The sequence below is a fragment of the Neolamprologus multifasciatus genome, chromosome 22 (assembly GCF_963576455.1).
Source record: "Neolamprologus multifasciatus chromosome 22, fNeoMul1.2, whole genome shotgun sequence".
In the NCBI taxonomy this organism is placed as follows: domain Eukaryota; kingdom Metazoa; phylum Chordata; class Actinopteri; order Cichliformes; family Cichlidae; genus Neolamprologus; species Neolamprologus multifasciatus.
Genome location: NC_140459.1, coordinates 20,070,843 through 20,091,600, shown reverse-complemented (window position 1 = coordinate 20,091,600; position 20,758 = coordinate 20,070,843). Strand labels below are relative to the sequence as shown.

Genomic DNA, 20,758 nt, shown 5'->3' with positions numbered 1-20,758 from the left:
AGCGGAGCAGCCGGCGAGGAGGTTACTCTATGTCACTGGAATCTGCGCACAATGGAGTCAGACCCCCGCACCGCGTCACCTCCCCCTGTAGCACCAGCCTGTGAAGCCCTCTGCGAGAGCTCTGGTTTTTACTGACCCCCCCCTAACTACCCCACACCATCATCCATCCACGCAGGTCCTCGCACTCAGCGGTCCCCCTTATGGCTCCCTTAAGAAACAACATAAACACCAGCGCTACACTCGGAATCCACCGCAACTCCTCCTTGTTCACCTCTCTTCCTCCTCTCCTTATTTGTCAGCCACCCCCCCGCGCGCACACGCACACACACACACACACACACGCCCCCTCCCCTTCTGAGCTCTCTCTCTCTCTCGTACATACAGCGGCGTGGTTACCATGGCAGTGGTTAAAACACGGTTATTCTCCTGCTCTCGGCGTATGATGTTCACTCAGCATGTCGGTTGCGCGCCGGCTGAGCGCTGATTGGCTCTCCCGTGTGTAACTCCGGCGTGTGCTCTGTCCCGGGATGAGACTTTTACCATCAGCTGTGAGGCGAAGCTGTGAGAAGCTCTCGGAGACGCGTCGCACACCTGCGGCTGGGTGGAAATAGATGGAGGTGACTCGCACTCCGCCGATTGCTTCACCTCCTCTCGTGGCCCACGGGGGAGCGCGCTTGTAAGCTGATTTGACCGGTCGATGTGAATGCCTCTCCGGGATTAGAGGGCTATTTGGGTGAACCACGATGTCCCGCGGCTTGGGCCAGCACTCGCGGTTATTGTTCATGCGCCGGCGAACGCACGGTGTCCGGTCTCCCCCGGTTCATCTCCAGTAGCCGTACAGCTCCGCTTCCCGTGTCTCCTCGCTGCTTGGCTCCGGTCTCCTACCCGGTGTGGACAGAATAATATGACTTCCTGGCTACGCACATACGACAGCGCCTGCCTGTGCCTCCTGCTCTGCTGTTTGGTGGTCGCTTTCAGCGGGGAATCCTTCAGTGCCGGTGAGTGGAGGCTCATTGGGGGCTAATTACATCCCATCTCAGCAATTAGCCTGCATCTTGTAGCTATCACTGTCAAGCGATCATTAGCGTCCCCCACATCCCACATTCTCTGTAGTCTCTGCAGGAGGTCACGTAAAAGACTCGTAATGGGCATTTGTCTCATGTGGAGGAGTTACAAACTAGTTATTGATGAGAAGTAATGACAGCCTCACTGCAGTAGCAGGTAACACTCCAGCCCTCTTTGTTGAGCACATTACCGAACATTTAAAATTAGAAGTTAGGCGATTAACCTTCACAGTCTTTTTTGCCAGAGGCCAAGAATTTTAACTGGGTGAGAGTGCGCTGTTAGTGATGCTCAGACCTGCAGCTTTTCTCCTTTTGTCCTACATTACAACCTCACTGAAGCTCCCTGGAATAACTCTGGAAAATTAGATTCCAGCAGATAAATCACTACACTACGACATTAATTCCACTACAAAAAGCCTTCCTTTGTCACTCAGTAAAGTCTGCGTCCTTACTGTATTTTTTTCGGCAAACCTTGCATAGACATATCCTGTTTGAGTGCCTAGTTATGGACTCCCTACATATGCACATTCTCACTAAATGATTGACTAATAATTAGATGTGGTATGGATGTGTGTATTGGTGTTGGGCGAGGGGTTACTACTCCAGAAAATCCAGTGCCTGCTTCCAGATGGTGGCTGATTTGTGCTGAACAGCCTCTTATGAGATGCTAAGTGGTGCTCCTATCATCAGAAGTGTCTAACGTCCACAGGGGTTCAGCTGCATGGCTAATAAGTGTTGACACACACATTCTTTCATATGCTAATCTCAGATTCTTCCCTCCTCCTCCTCTATCTTTTTTCTTCTTTCTTGCAATCATTTTTCTCTCTCTACCTCCTCCACCTTTCCTCCTCCCTTCCTTGAGCAGGTGACGGCGTGTGTCGGTCTCCTGGCATCACCTCTTGTACAGACTGCCTCAGCCGTGGGCCACAGTGCGCCTGGTGTTTCAAAGAGGTAGGAATGCGTATGAACGTGTGTTTGTGTGTGTCAGAGACAAACGTGGCAGGCATTGGACAGCATTCCTCAGATGACACGAACCAAAGCTTTGATCCAGTCCACAAATGTGAATATAATATGCACGTTAGAGCTCGGCAGCCTGCGTTATGACTCGTGTGAGTTGCGCCGGCCGCCCGTGTGAATGTTTCCATGCACGTTTTCTCAGGCAGAAAGCAGAGACAGAGCCACTTTTCCATCCATGTGTTTAGTCTCCACACACTTACACATATTGCTGCTTCCGCCCATGCCTCTATCTGTCTGTGTGTCGGTCTGTCTCGTAAAGAGCCCACCCCGAAACAGACTTGAGGAGCTGTAAAGCTTTCTGGTGCCACACCAGTAACAACACACAGATAGAAAATACCAGACCAAACTGTCAGCATGTGTGCATTTACAGACTTCAGGTGCTTTCCCACCCTGTAAGTCCTACACTTCTTGACATCATCAAGTGGGGCTGGTTTCACTGGTGTGTGTGTGTGAGCCCTCAAACATTACCTCCTACACACACAGAGACACACACACACATACAAGGTCATATAAACTCACAGAGCCATGCTTGGATAAGTATTAAACAGTGCCGGTCTTGTTAATATGCATGTTCACATTTGGCTCTTAATATTCAGAGTCCAGTGAAAAGACAGACTGTGTAAGGAAAGTCCCAGAAAGTCAGTCTGAAACTTTTTGGCATTCAGAGTTGTTACAGGGCAAATTATAGCCACAGGGAACACCATAAATACACACAATCCAGTCCAGGTTTCAGGTTCAGGTCCTGGTCACATAGTTTGCTACAGTTTCAGGTTCTATTGTAGACCACGGTTTTCCTCAACCGTGTGTTGTTTTTTTTTTAATTTTCACTCTTTCATCCCTTATCTGTTTCCCCCTCATGCTTTTTTAAAAATGACTGATCTCAGTCTGGCCCATGACAGATTAATTACAGTGTAAATACACATATTTAGCGGTGTAATTTTACGGGGGTTTTTTGTGCCACTTCTTTGTATTTGTGAGTTTTTTTGCTACAGACTTAAGTACCAAAGGTCACTAAGCCTCTCCAAAGCTATAAGGCATGACACTGTTACATTCTGCCGTTGTGCCAGCTGACTATTAGGAGAACTTAATCAAGAATCTGAAGACAATAAGGGCGTCTAATCACATTTTGAACTGTCCAAACTAACACTGAGCAAATTTCCATCGTGTTGGAATACACGGAGAATAAATCCGGAGTAAATCCAAACAGGCACCTCCACCTGGTACTTGAAACTGATGAGTAATTTCAAGCGTCCGATAGCAAAAACAGTCATGGCTCTCATGTCGGGGTAACTCCATCAAAAATCAATACAAGCACACTGAAAGCAATCAGAATGAAAAATGAAACCACTGATTAATTGTGAAACTGGTTTCAGTATAGCATGTTTCCCTGAGTGGAATAAATGAGGGAAGGCTTTGCACGTCTGTGACACCAGGCAGGTGCGCAGGAGAAAGAGAAACGGATCAAAAGTTGCCCAATGGCTCCAGAAGTAAATCCTTTTTTCTGAATGTTTGTCTGTGTGCAGGACTCTGCAGCATGTGTGAGTCTTTCACTACATACTTCACAGTGAGCAAAGGTTAAAAAATTAACTAATAGGTTAAACATTAACTAGATTACAGCCTTTAAACGCAGAGTGTTAGGCGTACATTTTTGAATTGATGGAGACGATGGAGACGTTGGCACAAGTGTAGAGAAAATCTATAATTTTTTCTTCTGACCTTGAAATTGTTTACTCTCGCTCTTGCTCCAGACGGGCTGAAGGAGATGTGCTCATCATACAGATGAGATTACAGCGAAAACATGGCTTCCTTGTATGCTCTGTTTATAGAGTTTAAAATTGCAAGTGAGCTATATCCTACAGACCTTTGTGATATTGTGCATGTGGAAAAAATGCTCTCCTATATTAAAATTTATAATGTTAAATAAAATTGATGAAATTCAAACATGTTGTTTTTTGAAACATACACTTCATTTGAACTTGTAACCAACTAACTGGGGAACATATCCTACGTAATTTTGATAAAGGGCAGTACGTCTTTAACAGCACTCTAAAGCCATTATTACCTTTTATTATTTGCAGTATATAAAATAATGTAGAACCCAGAGAAATCTGTGAAAACTAAGGGGAAATAAAAGGCTGAAATCCAACATTGAATGGCCTTGATTTGTTGCCCTCAGGCAGCACTCAATTACACAGTGGAAATCACTGAATGGCTTTTGGAGCACTTTTAAAACCAACGTCAGCCAACAAACAGACCGTCATTGTATGCACACTTATCCACAATGAAAAGTAGAAAAAAGGATTTATACAAGATGCAGAAATACAGTTACAATGGGTGGGCCCAAGCTCATTTAGGAGGGTGCAAAATTGACCAAACAAAAGTCCTTTTGGAAATCAAGGACGCCGCCTCCCGTGGGCTGAGGAAGAGAGAGACCATCTCAACATCCGCCATCTGTTATTTGTATTCATTAGCGCACATGGCGTGAGTGACTTACATGTGCAAAGGCACCGTTAATATTCAATATTACAGGCTTTGAAGTCACATGTGCTCTCATTGTTGTTTAATAAAAGAAGGCTTTGCTTAATTCGTCAAGATAATGCAAAAAGAGTCCTCTGTCACCTTTTGGAGACATTTTTACCTAAACTGTTGTTAGCGTTTTGTTGGAAGTGAATTTGCTTTTTGGAACAAAAACAATGACGTTTCAGGTTGTATTATGTTTTTGCTATTTTCAAGGACACGTTTAAATTATTTGCTCATCCGTCCATTCCCACATCACCCGTGACAAAGCTTTTGCAGATGAACTTACAGTGAAGGTGAAGACTGAGACAAAGTATGGTGGAAGCAAGAGGCGTTTATTTGCCCACATGTATCTAACGCCATGACGGTTAGTGGTAGATCAACTAACAGCAACAACAATCTCTCGTCTAATGACAAATGGCAGCTTTAAATACTCTCAGCTGTTTAGGACTAAACCATTATTTACTCCCAGGTGAGTTTACCAAATTCTAGCATTCCACCTTCTATATACAATACACAATCTGAGTTAATAAATAAATACATTTTATCATTCTCTGATAATTAAATATGTTATATTTTAACCTTATACCTTAACCCTATTAAAAAAAACACCAAAAACCCATGTATAGAGATTTCTCACACCTCCTTAACCCATGGCCTCTCCTGGAACCTTTAAATGGTGTCCGGACCACTGGGGAAATATTTGCCCAAACACCCTGGAGAGGACACAGAAAAGGTCTTTGCACCAACACTTTTACCTGTAGACTTTAAACACACACACTTGCCTAAGTTTTACTTGGCAGTAGACCTTATTTGTTCCCAGTAACAACCTTTCCCCACAGACAACCACCACACTTCTCAGTGAGGAGCAGCTGTGCAGGACCTGGAGCAAAAGGCTACCTGCTAATTATTAAATAACTCAATAAATATTCAATAAATAATTAAACCTCTTGTGTGCAAATGGTTATTGATGTGCAAGTCTATCCTTAAAGTGCAGTGCTCAATAAAGTGCTTTTAATAAAGTGCAAAGGTGCTTCTAAAGTGCTGTGCAAGTTACCACAATACAAATTATACTAGTAAGGAAGCCCTCTTCCTTACATCATCCTAACTTGTTTTAAATACAGGGTTGGATTTTAAAACCAGCATATTTTGAATGAAGGGCAAACTGACCATTTTGAACTTTATGTTTTCACCTGCAGGACTTTCTAGATGGGGCGGGGCTAAGTCAGCGCTGTGACTTGCCAGTTAACCTGCTCAGGAAGGGCTGTGCACTGGAGTTCATGGAGCAGTCAGAGGTTAAGGTGGAGGTCAACGCCACCATCAGCAGCACACAAGTTTCCCCAAGAGACATCAGCATCACCCTCAGACCAGGTAGATGACGTGATAACTTGGGGTTGGACGTAAAAACGATCAGACTCTCTTAATAACGTGTTCAGTATGCAGAAAACACACCATTGCAGCGATAGTGTAAATGACCAGCACTTGTGGTTTTTGATTATTTTGTGTGCCAAGCAGGGCAGTTTGTGAATGTGCTGAACACCAGTGCAATATCAGAAAATAAGAACGTTCTTGCGGGAAAGAAAAGGAACAAAACAATGTGAAAAATCTCACCTTCTTTAAGGATCAGGCCATAAGACCTCATCCACATCACATGCGGTGCTGTATTTAGTAGCTCAGCAGCACAGCGAGTACTGCCTGCAGCGCCGTATGGGAGCATACAGCACCAAGCGGTGGGTGTTCAAATTTCCACTGACTAAAAGTGTTAACAGTTTCCGAGATGGGTGCTTCAAGAATCATTGTTAGTGTTTAAGCCTTCAGGAAGAAAAACTATAATACAGGCATTATTGAGAAATGGTGCCCTAAGCACTAAATGAAGTCACAGTCCCAGTGTGAGTGTGTGTGTTGTATTCTGAGCTTTTGGTAGCTGGTTTGGCTGCTGTGAATAGCAGTGCAGTTAGTCCCCTTCCACTGAAATCACTGTCCTTCCTCGTAATTACACATATATATATATATAGATGAGCAGCAAAGCGAGAGTAAAGGGAAGATGCCTTGCAGTCCGGACAGTTCAGCCAACCTCTACCTAACAAATGTTTCACTGCATCTCTGCTTCACGTAGATGCTGGTGCTGCAGTGCACCATGCAGTATTTTTGAACTTTTGCTCATTGCAGTTTATGTTGTGCGTGTGTGTTTGTTTCTAGGTTCAGCGGCCAGTTTCATAGTGTCGGTGAAGCAGCTGGAGCGTTATCCTGTGGACCTGTACTACCTGGTGGATGTATCGGCTTCTATGCAGGAAAACCTTGATCAAGTAGGTGTGAAAATGCTCGTCTGTCACTCTGCTGCTCAGTGAGTCAGTGAGGATTTGTTCCACGCCTTCTTCTCGAAGGTTCTATATATAAATATAGCTGCAAGGACTATTTGCTGTGTAAAAACATAATTAAGTCAAGGCTTGCATAAATGAGAAGTCTCACCAGGATCTATAAACAGTAAGTAGGCCCAGTGAGATGGACACCGACTTTATAACTACTACAGATTAAACTTTTTTTAAATGAAGCAGAGGAAATGGGAAGTAAATCAGCTTTATTTTTGTCTATTGTGCCTTATTTAATCTGGATCATCTTCCAAATCTTCTTATTTTATGTCCTCTTGCACGCCTCCTTCTTTTGCTCTTCCCTTCTCGCCTGCTGCTCTTTACCTGTCCTTGTTCTACCTCTCCAACCTGCTTTCTGCGTGCGGCACAGCTGAAGACGGTGGGTGTAGCTCTGTCCCTTCGTATGACGGAGCACTCCTCAGACCTTTGGCTGGGTTTTGGCTCATTTGTGGACAAGCCTGTTTCTCCTTACATCAACGTTCATCCTTCAAAGATCCACAATCCCTGCAGGTAAGATCATTTGTTAGCTAGAGTTGGAAGATACAATGATACACTCGAAGAGGGATGTCATAATTTCAGTGATCATGTAAAAAAAATATATAAAGATGCATAATTTAGCTTTTTAGTTGCTTGGGGCAGCATTGTCATCAGGATAAGCTGAGCATAATAGCTCTGCAGTTCCAAATCTTGCAAACAGGACCTCATTTTTTAATTAATTAATTTATTTTTTGTCTCTCACAAGTGATTTTGAAATACGCTGTCGACCAGCCCACGGCTTCCACCATGTCCTTAGCATGACGAGCAATATGAGCGAGTTTACGCGGGTGATCAAGCGCCAGCGCATCTCTGGTAACATGGACACACCTGAAGGAGGACTAGATGCCATGCTGCAAGCTGCGGTCTGCCAGGTGGGCATTTGTTCATTTGTAGTTTGCGTACATAAATACATGAATGCATATAAAACTCCCTCAGAGGCTGTTAGTGATGTATAGTGATGTGTTTTAACAGCACAGTTATTAATGTAATTTTTCCACCCTTACTCGATTGTGCCGGCTCAACCCTGCATTCTCATAATTGTTGTTGCTATAATCCATCAGATGTATTCGTTTAGGTTGCAGAAATAATCAAAGGCTTCCCTAAAACAATATCATCTACATGGCAACATGTGTCACTCCATAGCCTGTCTATATTGCCTCCACAGTGCAAGTTACCCTAATGCTCACTACATACCACTGAGACTTGTGTCTCATGTGTGTTAATAACAAGCTAACAAGCTCCTCTTCAGCCCAGAGAGCTCTGTAATTAGTCAGAGCACAGGACAAATTTTACTTTGCTGCATCATGATTGAACTCAGCTCCAGCTTTGTTTTTCTGGATCTTAATTCAAGTCATTATTTGGTAAATTCACCTTTGGATGCTGTCACAGCACTGAGTCTGTGGACAGGTCTGAGTCATGGTTGCACATCTGGATACTGCAATTGTACACCACTCCTCTTTGCAAAACTCCTCAAGCTCTGTCAGGTTGCACAGGGTCAGGCATGAACAGTGCTTTTCAAGTCCAACAGCAAATTCTCCATTGGCTTGAGCTCCGGGCTTCGATTCAACCACTCCAAAACACTCACCTTGTTGACTTTAAACTATTTCCGTCTAGCTCATGCCTGAATGCTTCGTGTCTTAGGTTTGTGTATTAGGTTGGAATTCTCTTGGAGACTGAATCTGATGGTCTTTCAGGATTTATCTATCATTGCTGTATTCATTTTATGTTTTGCCAGAGATGGTGTATTTGCCAAAATATATAGAATGTGTGTTGCTACCTTAACAAAGTGTCTAGTGTGATGACTTAAAAAGTTGATTTTGGTCTCATCAGACTAGAGACCCCAGACTCCCACATGCTTTTAGATAAACTTCCCCCCCACTCTTCCATAAAGCCTGAGCAACATCTCAGGTGCTGAAGCTTTTTACTCCTTCAGTGTAGTCATAGGTGTCTTTGTGGCCCCCACCTTACTGGTGTCCTTCTCACACAGTCACTGTTTGTGAGGACGGCCTGCTTTAGGCAGGTTTACACATGTGCTGTTTCTTCCAGTCATGACGAATTTAACTGAACTCCAGGGGATTTTCAGTGACTTGTACGCTGACCTATAGTTTTCCTAATCTTTTCCCCGACTTGCTTGGAGCATTCTTCTGTCCTCATGGTGTAATTGTTGCCAGGAATACCGATTAACCTGTGACTGAATCTTTCACATACAGGTGTCTTTATACTACAGTCACTTGAGACACATTCACTGCACTTTAGTAATTTGCACTTCATTAACTGTGAAACTACAATTGGCTCGAGCTCTGTTGAATTAGTTCATCTACTTTAAAGGGTTTGAATATTTATGCAGTGACTTATTTATTATATATTTATATATTTTTGATTAATGTTGATTAATTTAGCCCTGTGTCGAATTGGCGACTTGGTGTGTCCCGCCTCTCGCCCTATGGTAGATAGACTAGATAGATAGTCTATCCACCACCACCACGACTCCGATAAGAATAAACAGAAGAGAATGGATGATTCATTTCCTCTACTTTACATAAACAGTTTCTTTAGTGAATTCTTGTTAAAAAGCCAAATTATATTGACCCTGATTCCATTCCAACCAAGTGGTAGATTGGACGCTGTATATGTAAATCTAAGGGGTGTTTTCTAGTTGTAAGTAGGTGTTAAATCTGCAAATCTAAAAGAAGCGTTTACTCTTTTCTGGAAAAATAGTGGCACCCTGAAAGCAATGCATATTGCCACAGGAATCCCGCTAAGTATTAACTCCACATGTGGGGTATGGCAGACACACACACTCAGATTCACAGTTGCTTACATTATAGCTTCTGCGGGGGTTATGTGTCACACCATGCAGGGGGCCCCTGAGTAGCCATCTCGGAGGGAAACACCACGGTGGTCATCAGTCTAGAAATAGACTCCATTACGCCAGGCCTACTTATAAGCTCACTAGGTTTCCCTAAACACACACACACACATGCACACTGGCCCAGTTTCTCACGCTGAGAGACAGGAGTCACTGTATGAGTCACAGACATAAAAATCGAGACTCCCGGTTCTTTATTTAATTGGACATTACAGAAAAGCCTGATCATCACTGAAAATAATCCAGTTCACATGTGTAAAATGTTTCGCCTTGCATTTTTTCCCACACTTGTAAATCCTTAAAATGTGACGCATGCACATTTTTCCACATCACTCCGTCATGATTTAAAGGAATAACAAAAACCACTCTGCAAAAACAGGCTGCAGAGACGTTCAATGGATCTCTGCTTGTGTTTGAATTTTTTTGGTATTAGGATGAAAATATCTAAGTTTTGCTAAATTAATGGCCAAAAATAACATTGCATGTTGCCTTCTTTCTGCATTTTAGAGGGCTGTTGGTTGGAGACCAGAGGCAAAGCGTCTGTTGCTCCTGATGACCGACCAGCCTTCTCACCTCGCCCTGGATAGCCGGCTGGCAGGGATCGTCGTGCCACACGATGGCCTGTGTCACCTGGAGGACAACGTCTACAAAGGCAGCACCAGGATGGTGAGGAAACTTACAAAAGCTAAAGCATCAAACTTTAAGCTCACATAATCTCACTTTAATGTGGACCAGATGAAATACTACAGGCTTTGAGGTGACAGGAGGATTACTTTGCTTTTCAGGACCATCCCAGTTTGGGTCAGTTGTCTGATAAGCTCCTTGAAAACCATATCTACTCCATCTTTGCAGTGGAAAAGCAGCAATACCAGTGGTATGAGGTAATGTGCCCCTACACGTGCACTTAGTAATATACTGAGAAGGCATACAATCAGCCACAGATTCTCAAGTTTTGACTCATACATATCTTGCTCATTTCAGGAGCACATATGAGAGGGGAAGATTTTTAAAAGCATTACCTTTTTCTCTACTCTCGTCTACCTTTCCTTTTCCAGGAGCTGATGCATCTGCTACCTGGCTCCTACCTGGGAAAATTAGGCCTCTTCCAGGCTCCGAATCTCATAGACCTGGTGGTGGATGCATACAAGGTACAAAGCACTCAGCTACACCTCCCCTCGTAGGCTCTTTGTCCTCTTTGTAGCGTCTTATTCATTCTTTGGACAAAGACGGGGACAAGTGAAAGGTGGGAGAGACGAGAAGAGCAGCACTGTGAGAGCTGGAATCACAACCCAACACATTCCTGGCTCAGAAATGTTGAGACAAAGTTTGCTGCCGGTCTGCTGAAGCAACACGAACTTTTGTTGTTCTCCTTGACTTGTTGAATCATGCGGACTGAGTAATAGCGCATTTCCTGTTTGAAAAGTGCGTCCTGTTTATGTGTACCCCAGAAGTTGAAGTTCGAAAACGGGGAATGCAAGAAAAATCTTAAATGATCTCAAACTTAAAGTGCTAAAGTTTGGGGGAAATTGATGATGGGGAGAGACCTAAAAACTGAAGAAAGAAAAACAACAACAGGAAACAACACGGACGAGAATTTGAGGTTACGGAAGGTTAAGGTTTTGTATGTGTGTGTGTGGGTGAGTGAGACTCACCACGGGGTTAATTCAGTTGGCAGAGTATAATCTCGCCCCAGGCACAGCGCTCCATTGTTTGCTTCGAGAATCTGCCGAATCCACAGAATCGGGTGCGCAGCCACGCATACGTGCAGAAACACACACACATACACAAACAGCGCCGCCTGAACAGAAGCTGGCATTATAATGGCTATCAGATCCCCACAGAAACCATGTGTCCTAATCAGAGAGGAACACAAATATGCTATTTTCGGCCCCACCTCCTTGTTCCCATAAATCCCTGTATTTCAGGAAGAAAGAGAGGGCGACAGAGGGCTTTTAGTTAACATGTGACAACTTTAATTAATGAGCCTCTTCCCCCCCCCCCCCCCCTTTCTTTCGTCATTGCTGTTCACTCACACAGATTACGTTCATTAAAATTTCAAGCTGTTCCTAGCATTCCCTTTTATCTTAACCTACATTGCTTTGTAGTCAGCACAGTAAGCTATAATAAGTTTCTTTATATCAGGCTCTCAGTGTAATGCTGCTTGTCTCTCTGTTTTCGATGTGCCCAGAGGTTGTTATCAGAGGTGGTGGTGTCCGTGTCGTTGGAGGACAAGGCGGTCAGCAGGTACTGGGTGTCTGTAACTCCTCTCTGCCCCGATGGATCCACTGCTGCAGAGCACAGTTGCACGGGGGTGCAGCCCGACCAGACGGTAAACACCCAGCAGCGTCAGAGCCACCAGAGATGTCACAAGGCATATATTAGTTGTATCAGATTACCCTGACATACACAAACGCCCTCGCACTGAGAGCTTTACGTGACAGAGAAGATTTGGAAAATAATCCGAGCTGAGCGGATTACACGGACTGTATTTAAGAGGAAAACATTTCCATGTGATTTCGCAACCTTTTCCTCCAGAAATCCCTACCTCACCTAACACGAGAGCCTCGATACAGACAAATAGGACATTTATATTTAGAATGAGGTCATTGGACTTGTACTCCTAAATACCTGTGTTGGTATCCAGCAGAGAAAAGGAAACCTTCACCAGTGCCGAGAGCACTTTTTGATATTTCTCAGCTGTGCACGGTAGTTTTTCTACTTAAGCAGCATGACTTTATCAGAGGTTACTCTCACAAAATGTTCAACTGTAGCAGCCAAAGAGACCTTTGCTTTGGCACTAATTATAGCATCTTCAGTGCATTTGGGAATGATTTTACTCCCCTTAGCTTCCTGTGAGATTTCTTTCGTCACATTTTGGGGTTCTAAACTTTTATTGAACCTCAGCATACTAAATCACTGCTCTACAGAGTTACTCCACTGTACAAAGAAACTTTAATCTGTGGGTGGATTAGAGACGAATTATGGAAACAATTACCAGAATGGAGATAAAAATCAATAGAAAGGTTTACTGTGAACTCAAAGCTTTGGCATGCACAACTTTCCACATCAGCCAACAGAATAATTGTTCAAATTCAGCCTAAGAATCCATTTTCCTATCTAACTGTTTGAGCTGTTAGGGATTTCTGTAATCATGCAGCGAGATTTGGCTTATTCACACCTTTTAGATTTACAGCCTCAGTTTGGTGCAGAAAAATGATCCACATCGCTGTGTAAGTGTAGAAGATATTTAAGATAGACTCTCTGCTGTAAATGTCTATGTCAGCATGCTTACAACAATACTGAGGGCCTGAGTTTAGCATGTTAACTAATGAGGATGGCATGAGATGTGGTCATTTAGTCGTGAACAAAAGTAGTGAAGAAACTGGAATTTCTACCTGCTGTTGCTAGGGAAACAAGACACTCTATCACTAAATCGATGAGTTTCATAGCATAAAATATTACAGTAGTTCTTTTTGAACTGGGCCATGGTGGTGCACCAGATGACCAACCGACCTTGCCGCCCATATAAATATACAACTAGAACACAGCTCTATCCCTCTTTCAACATCCCCTGCTGCTCTTTATAAACATATTTGTTTTACCCAGGTCTACTTCAATATCACAATTGGCCAGCACTCCTGTCCTGATGACGGTAAAGATGAAGATGTGACAGTCATGGTCCGTCCCGTGGGTTACAACGAATCCACTGTTGTGAGGATCCGCTCTAAATGTCAGTGCACATGTGGACCGGTGGGACAGTGCCATGATGCCAACGCGTCACCATGCAAACAGACCCAAAATGGCAACAATCAGGAGGAGAGGCCGAACTACGGGATGATGAAGGACTCGGATTCAAACAAGAACTGCAAAGCAGATGGGTCTGATGTGGTCTGCAGTGGCCGCGGAGTGTGCGAATGTGGGAAGTGTGTTTGTGAGCAGAGCAGGCTCGGTGCAGTGTACGGGAAATACTGCGAATTAGACGACTTCTCCTGCCCTTACGAAGGAGGGCTGCTGTGTGGAAGTAAGCGGGGCACACTCTGAAAATTAGTTCATAGTGATACTGCTAATGTCAAGATGACTAGTGCACGATTTTTTTTCGTTAACTCTCACCCCAACCGGTCGCAGCAGATGGCCGCCCCTCCCTGAGCCTGGTTCTGCCGGAGGTTTCTTCCTGTTAAAAGGGAGTTTTTCCTTCCCACTGTCGCCAAAGTGCTTGCTCATAGGGGGTCATATGATTGTTGGGCTTTTCTCTGTATCTATGAAGCGCCTTGAGGCGACATTTGTTGTGATTTGGCGCTATATAAATAAAATTGAATTGAAAAATTGAATTGAATTAATGCTTTTTCCTCTCATCTCTCTCTTGTCTCTCAGGTCGGGGTGTGTGTGTGCTAGGTGAATGTGTGTGTGAGGATGGATGGACAGGCGATAGCTGCAACTGTCCCGTCTCCACAGCAACCTGCCAGTCATCAAATGGCTTGCTTTGCAGCGGGAGAGGGAAGTGTGTGTGTGGGAAGTGTGTGTGCGACGACCCCCAACACTCCGGAGACTTCTGCGAGCGTTGCCCTGCGTGCCAAAGCACCTGCCAATCATACTGGTAATTAGCGACTTATATTTGGTACCACAAAGCACGATGGGAGCTCCGACAGATCGAGCTGTATGCATGAAGTTGAAACTGTAATGATTTGTTATTTCTGTTTGCGTTGCTTTGCCTCTTAGGACGTGTGTGGGCTGCCACCTTTCTCATGGTCTGACCCAAGAAGAGGCGGGACAGTGCAACCACACCTGTGCACCGCTGGTCGGCTACATGGATGACGTGTCAGGTAGAGCTGGTGTGATTCAATTCAATTTTATTTATATCGCACCAAATCACAACAACTGTTGCCTCGAAGTAAATAATAGAGAGAAAACCCCATCATATGACCCCATATGACCGAGCACTTGGCGACAGCGGGAAAGAAAAACTCCCCTTTAACAGGAACAAACCTCCAGGTTCAGGTTTACATATTTGTAGTTTTGTGGACACTAAAAAAGTTTTTTTTTTCTTTAATTGAAGCTATGACAGATTTAGTTGATTTTAATAAAAACCTTGGCTCAGTTTGAATTTGCTCTTGGGTTTGAAATATATTACTTTGTATTTACTATTTAAAAAGCAACCCTTAGAGCTGCTTGTATTCATCTTTTTTTGGTAAGTTGTGCATGTTGGCAGTTTATTGCCTGCATTTTTGAGCCAGAGCCATTTGGTTATTTAGAAACAGAGCGACAGATGGATTTCACTGAGAGCTGAGCATACTGCATGGTAGCAACATGTCAATCACAAGGTAGCCCCGAACTAACCCACATCCTGTTTTAACATCTATTATACCTTAAATAATACAATCATTGAAAATGAATGAAATGAAAAAAGAACACCATGTTTTATTAAGTATGACTTAAAACTGTCTTCAGGGGCCATAAACTCACAAGGCAAGCATTTGCTGAAGTCATAAAAGAAGTGGAAAGTTGGGTTTCTCATAGATAACTATGTATCCTGACCTCGTTTTGCAACCAGAGATGCCACCCCCTGCTGGCCACTAAGAAGACTGCCTCTACATCACATTCTTTTTCATATACAGTTAGAGTTGCATTTCTGACCACCTGATGAGTGTAAGCCTACTATTCACTGTCCTTTTAGCTCAGTTTTGTTCTCCACTGACTCCTAAAAAAATCAGTTTTTTTAACTTCAAAATGCTTTGTCTAACAGTTGGTCACTATTCGAGAATCAAGACCCCAGATTACTGAGAAGATTTGTAGAGTCAGATTCTAATTGCACACAGATCTTCAATAACTTAATTTGGTTTTACTAAAATAAGGTTGCCTTCATGTCATACATTGTTATGCACTGAGCGCTTCTTCTCCACTCTCTTCTTTTCACTCCCCATGTGTTTATATACCGCTGCAGCAGCATTAAATTCATCAAATTTGTGTCTTCTCTCTCCCTTAGTCTGTGTTTTGTCTCCCTACGCTCTCTGTTTCTTTTTGCTTCTGTTTCTTCTCTTCTCTTTCCCTTCACAACCCCCACCCATCAAGGCAGATGGCTGCCCCTCCCTATGCCTGGTTCTGCTGGAGGTTTCTTCCTGTTAAAAGGGAGTTTTTCCTTCCTACCACAAAGTGCTCGCTCACAGGCAGGTCACTTGAGTGCTGGGGTTTTCTGCAGAATTCTGTAGGGTACCATGTAAAGCACCTTGAGGTGACTGTTGTTGTGCGATTTGGCACTATATAAACAAACCTGAATTCAATTTACTTGAAACAAGAGGAGCTTTAAAACAGAGCAGCTCTGCAGCAGCACTACTCTGATCAATTTTTTTGTTTAAACTAACCCTCCAGGATTTGTTCTGGATCTTGGATCTATGTCTGGGTCTCACTGCTCCCTCTCTCTCTGGCTGTATTTTCAGGTCAAGCAGGGGAGACGTGGATTCACTGCATGTACATCAGTAACGACAGCTGTCGCAACAGCTATCGCTTTCAGACCAGCTCGAAGTCTGGTCAGGCTCAGCTTCTTATTAGCACAAGACCAGGTATGAAGTCAAAACTCACACACACACGCTTTAACTTGGGGTCATATCCGTTGATACCTCTGCTGCACTACTGCACCCTGGTGTATTTGAGTCAGCAAGCCTGCTGTCAGTGTTACAGCTGTAATTTAGATTTCCCCTCAGTTTCCATCTCACTTTATGGATTTTTTCTTTTCAATCATCCACAAACACACACACACACACCTCCTCACGCACACACACATACACACAAACACACAATTTTAAACCTCACAGTTCACATTTGCCCTCAGTTTCACACACATTATTATTGCACATCTAAGTGTTACAGAGCACCCCGCCACCCTTACACCCCACCCTTTTCCAATTTTTGGAACAGCACTGCTCATTGTGCATCTCCCCCCCATCTCCCCCTATCCCCTCAAGCTTCCCTCCAACCACCCCCCACACCCAACGGGACACTCTCTTCCTGCTCACACCCACTCCTCCCGGGTGCAGCAGGAGCCAGGTCTCTATGGTAACTCTGTTACAAAATGTCAGAGCAATCTTTGGGCTCTTTGTGTCGAGCAATCAGCCCGTCATCCACACATGCTCCCCAGCAGATACACAGCCAGCTGACTGTTCAGTACCGCAATAGTGGTACAGCTGCCGCCGAGTGAGCTCTGTGTGTGTGTGTGTGTGTGTGTGTGTGTGTGTCATATGTCATTTAAATGAGTAGCTCTGCTTTGTACTGCCTTTTTGTCTCCCCTGTTTTTCAGTGGACAGTCTCTTTCCTCTTTTAGTAACTTTTATTCAAATTCATTCATGCAAGTCCAACATTTACATCCAAAACATACCATACCCAGCCTACACCTGGGTTTAGAGCCACTGAAACATACCTGATTAGCTCTGCACAGTTTCATATTGCTGAATCAGTACTTTTAGTTTTATTTAATCTGTACTTTCATGTTGCTCAAAGATGATTTTGATCAAAAATACTCCAAACTTTTGTCCCCATCAGTGAACAATACAATGTTATAGCTCTCCACTGTAAAACTGAGTGTGTTTATTTGTATGTGTCTACAGACTGTGTCAGCAGCAGCCTTCGGCTGGTGAGAACTTTCTTGAGCGTGTGCGCCCTGACCGTGTTGTGCGGGCTGGTGGTTGTGGCCGTGTCCCGGCTGTTGCTGCAGAAGAGGCGGTGGTCACCAGGGGGCACTGTTGAAGATGCAGGGTACCATTGCACTGGAAAGGTTAGCTCTCTGATATGCTTGAGGAATTTCTCAGGTCTGTCTGATTTTAAACAAGAGCCAAAGTGTCCCTGGAGCCCTGAGCAGCAAAGGTTCATTAGGATATTTATGTGAAGTAGTACCGGCAGCTGAAACCAGCAGTGAGGAATGTGAGTGTGCTCTTAGAGGTACAGCTGTGTTTTACATTTCCTCCCAACTCCCAGCTCAGCATCTACAGTTTCCAGCTTTCTGACCTTATAATGACATACAGCACTTTGGAGAAGAGGAAGATGGGAATTTCTTAGCAATGGTTACCGGTTAGGGGTTGCGAGGGGGATTCCTGTTTATGGCACTGCTGCAGATCATCTTAATGATACTGACGATTGTGGATTGTGTTTAAGAACCAGGACCATCTGTCTGGTTAACATTTACAGTTCTTTGCTGATTTTTTTTTTTATGACATTTTACTCTCAGGGGGAAGTTTTGCTTTTGAGTAACAAAGACTTACTCTCCACTTCTCAGTCATGGGAAAGGCCACATAGACTTTTAGTTTACCTGCCTAATATCCACCAAGGGTTAAGTTTAGCATGTTTAGCCACATGCTGAACTTTCAGTAAATAGGGGACGCATTTAGATTTCAAATAAAGCCACAGAGTTTCTGTTAAAAGCTTTTCCACGTGGGTGTTTGAAGCAGGTGAAAATGCTATAAAAAGGGGAGGACATTAACCAAACCCAGTGACCTGGTGGCTGTTAAGAGGTTAAGATCCTCTGTGTACCTGTAAAGGCTCCAGAAGGACTGTGAACATGACCTTTAACTTATAATCTTGGCTTTACCAACAAATCTTTACCAGAAATAAATCACAATTAAACAGACTAACACTTTGAGTTCTCCACTAATATGAACACTCACAAGCTGTAACCACGGAAACATCTGTCACACATGACATGTAGGAGTCATGTGGGGGGAAAAGGCAACTTGTATAGCATTATGGGAACGGTAGTATGTAGTATTTTGGACTAATAGTGAAGAAGTCTTCTGAAGTGAGCATCTGTGTTCATCTCAGACTCCAATATTACTGACTGCATATTTCTGTTGCCCCCCCCTTCCCCACCAGGATCTGTCATACATTCCTACAACCAATGAGAAGACTGTCACCTACAGGAGGGACCATCCACCTGATCGCCCTGTGGAAATGCACATTCAGGTTCCTAAGATGCCCCTGGGTGACCCCTGGCAATAAAAGGTCATACCAAAGGCAGTAGAGACATATAGAAGCAAAGCTGGACTCAAGGCTTCTTTTCTGCCTCCTAACCTTCATAAAACTTCAACCAGCGGTACGTAGTACGTAGAGACTCAAGCGAAGTAAACTATGAAACCTCCACGGGATTTTATTTGTTAATTGAACTGACCAAACTTTTATTGACTGTGTGACTGACGCGGCCAGTATCCTGGGAGTCCTGGAGATGAAGACGAAGAGCACAAATTCCCCACCTCTTCTCCTTCTTTTGTAGGAGCAGAGAAGCCACTTCACCTTTACAGGGTGAAAGTTGATCACTCCTCGCCTTTTAGCTATGCACTACTCTAGCATGAGTAAGTGTGCATGTGTGAGTGTGCATGTGTGAGTGTGTGTGGTGCAGGTGCACATATGCTTTCTATTTATTTGATAGTGACAACACTACATATTAATGAAAAAAAAAAAAATCATGTGACTGTGCCAGACTACAATAATCTGACAGTACTGTCTCCCTGTCTTAGTCTGCCCCCATGTGGTCAGTGTAATGTACGACATTTTCTTTCAAATAACACACATTACTGACCTCAGCTGTGTTGCCTTGCATACACCAAGTGACTAAGTAGCTTGCTTTTATTTTACTGTGATTACATTTTAGTCACGCATGGCGAATCTTGTCGTTTAATGTTTTTATTTCTGTTAACATCGGCTGCATTGCAAATTAGTGTTATATCATGGCATTGTGTAATGACAAGCAAGAATACTTTCATTTGATTGTCTTTCATTAATAATCTGGTTAGACTTGCACTAGAACAATTGCATTTTACTACTGAAAGGTGTGGGATCTCTAGGCATTAAAGGTACCTAAGTGTGTTTAAAGCTAATTCACTGGAGGAGTGGATTGGCTCCACTGGAACACTGGAATGACAATGGATATAGATTTATATTTTACATACTGACATAATGGCAGTTGTATCATCAAAAGCCTGAGAATGTGAACTCTGTATCAGAATAATGTCTGCATTTACCTGCTGTTTCACAGGTATAGACTAATACACAAATCTGCTCCAAAGGTACTGAGATCAGAGGTGGAACTTCACTCTTCAGCAAATTTAAAGGATTAGATCCTCTGAAACCAGAGTGCCAGTTTCGTGACTTGTTGAGAGACTTTGCTTGCCCACTCCTGTTCCTCTTTTTTTTTTTTAACATGTTGTTTACAGCGTTAGCTGCTCTGTTTTACTGTAACCTCGGAACACTAATGAATATTTATTATGATTCTATTATATTTTTTATGTTTATTTGATTTGTTATGCTATATTTGAGTAGCGGTAAATAGGTAGTGAATACTGTGAGCTGTCTCTGTTTCTAAAACTGAAATGAATTCAGCAATAAGGTATTAATCATCTCATCTTACCGGGCATTATGTTCGGAGTGACAACAGCACTTTCTCTGTAGTTTTGCTGTCGATTAATGTGTAGCATGACTGTTTTCATTCCAATAAAAATGTGCGAGAGTTTTTAAACTGTTTCTTGAACTGTGTTTTATTAATTTATAGTTATTCTATTTAGTTGTATTTATTTAGGCCCTGTGGCCCAAAATTTCATGTACATTATTTTTTTTAATGAAAAATATGCAAAAACTTTTTTAATATTCAACCATGACAGTCCCGGAAGACCAACACCAGAATTGAAGCATGTAGTTTTTAATGAATACAACTCGCTACACGTTTTTAATATCTGTTTGTTTGAATATATTTGTGTAGATGTGCCAAAGATTTTTACATTTTAATTTATTTTATCGGTGCAACAAAAGATTGCTGCATAACCAGGACCTGCATTCAATATTACAGTCCAAGCCCATGTGATCCAAGCAGCTGCTGACTGCATAAACTGAACACTAGGTGGAGATCTCCACCT

At 43.2% G+C, this 20,758-nt stretch overlaps 1 protein-coding gene across 1 annotated transcript; it reads left to right on the top strand.

Moving 5' to 3' along the window:
• Positions 1 to 203: 203 nt before the first annotated feature.
• itgb8 (integrin, beta 8) lies at positions 204 to 20,367 on the top strand. The gene is made up of 16 exons (XM_085148655.1): positions 204 to 998; positions 1,930 to 2,015; positions 5,798 to 5,969; positions 6,798 to 6,904; positions 7,338 to 7,477; positions 7,710 to 7,875; positions 10,380 to 10,538; positions 10,658 to 10,753; positions 10,928 to 11,020; positions 12,061 to 12,201; positions 13,479 to 13,893; positions 14,244 to 14,466; positions 14,589 to 14,692; positions 16,304 to 16,426; positions 17,468 to 17,634; positions 18,726 to 20,367. The coding sequence occupies exons 1-16, from the start codon at positions 905 to 907 to the stop codon at positions 18,849 to 18,851; spliced, it is 2,412 nt and encodes an 803-aa protein (XP_085004781.1). The 5' UTR covers positions 204 to 904; the 3' UTR covers positions 18,852 to 20,367.
• Positions 20,368 to 20,758: the final 391 nt, after the last annotated feature.

Excerpts from the sequence above, each read along its gene's own strand:
- itgb8 (XM_085148655.1), top strand. The coding sequence starts at position 905 with ATGACTTCCTGGCTACGCACATACGACAGCGCCTGCCTGTGCCTCCTG. Across the intron at positions 10,539-10,657 it reads ACAAAGGCAGCACCAGGATG|GACCATCCCAGTTTGGGTCA; the intron begins GTGAGGAAACTT and ends TTTGCTTTTCAG. Across the intron at positions 10,754-10,927 it reads AGCAATACCAGTGGTATGAG|GAGCTGATGCATCTGCTACC; the intron begins GTAATGTGCCCC and ends TTCCTTTTCCAG.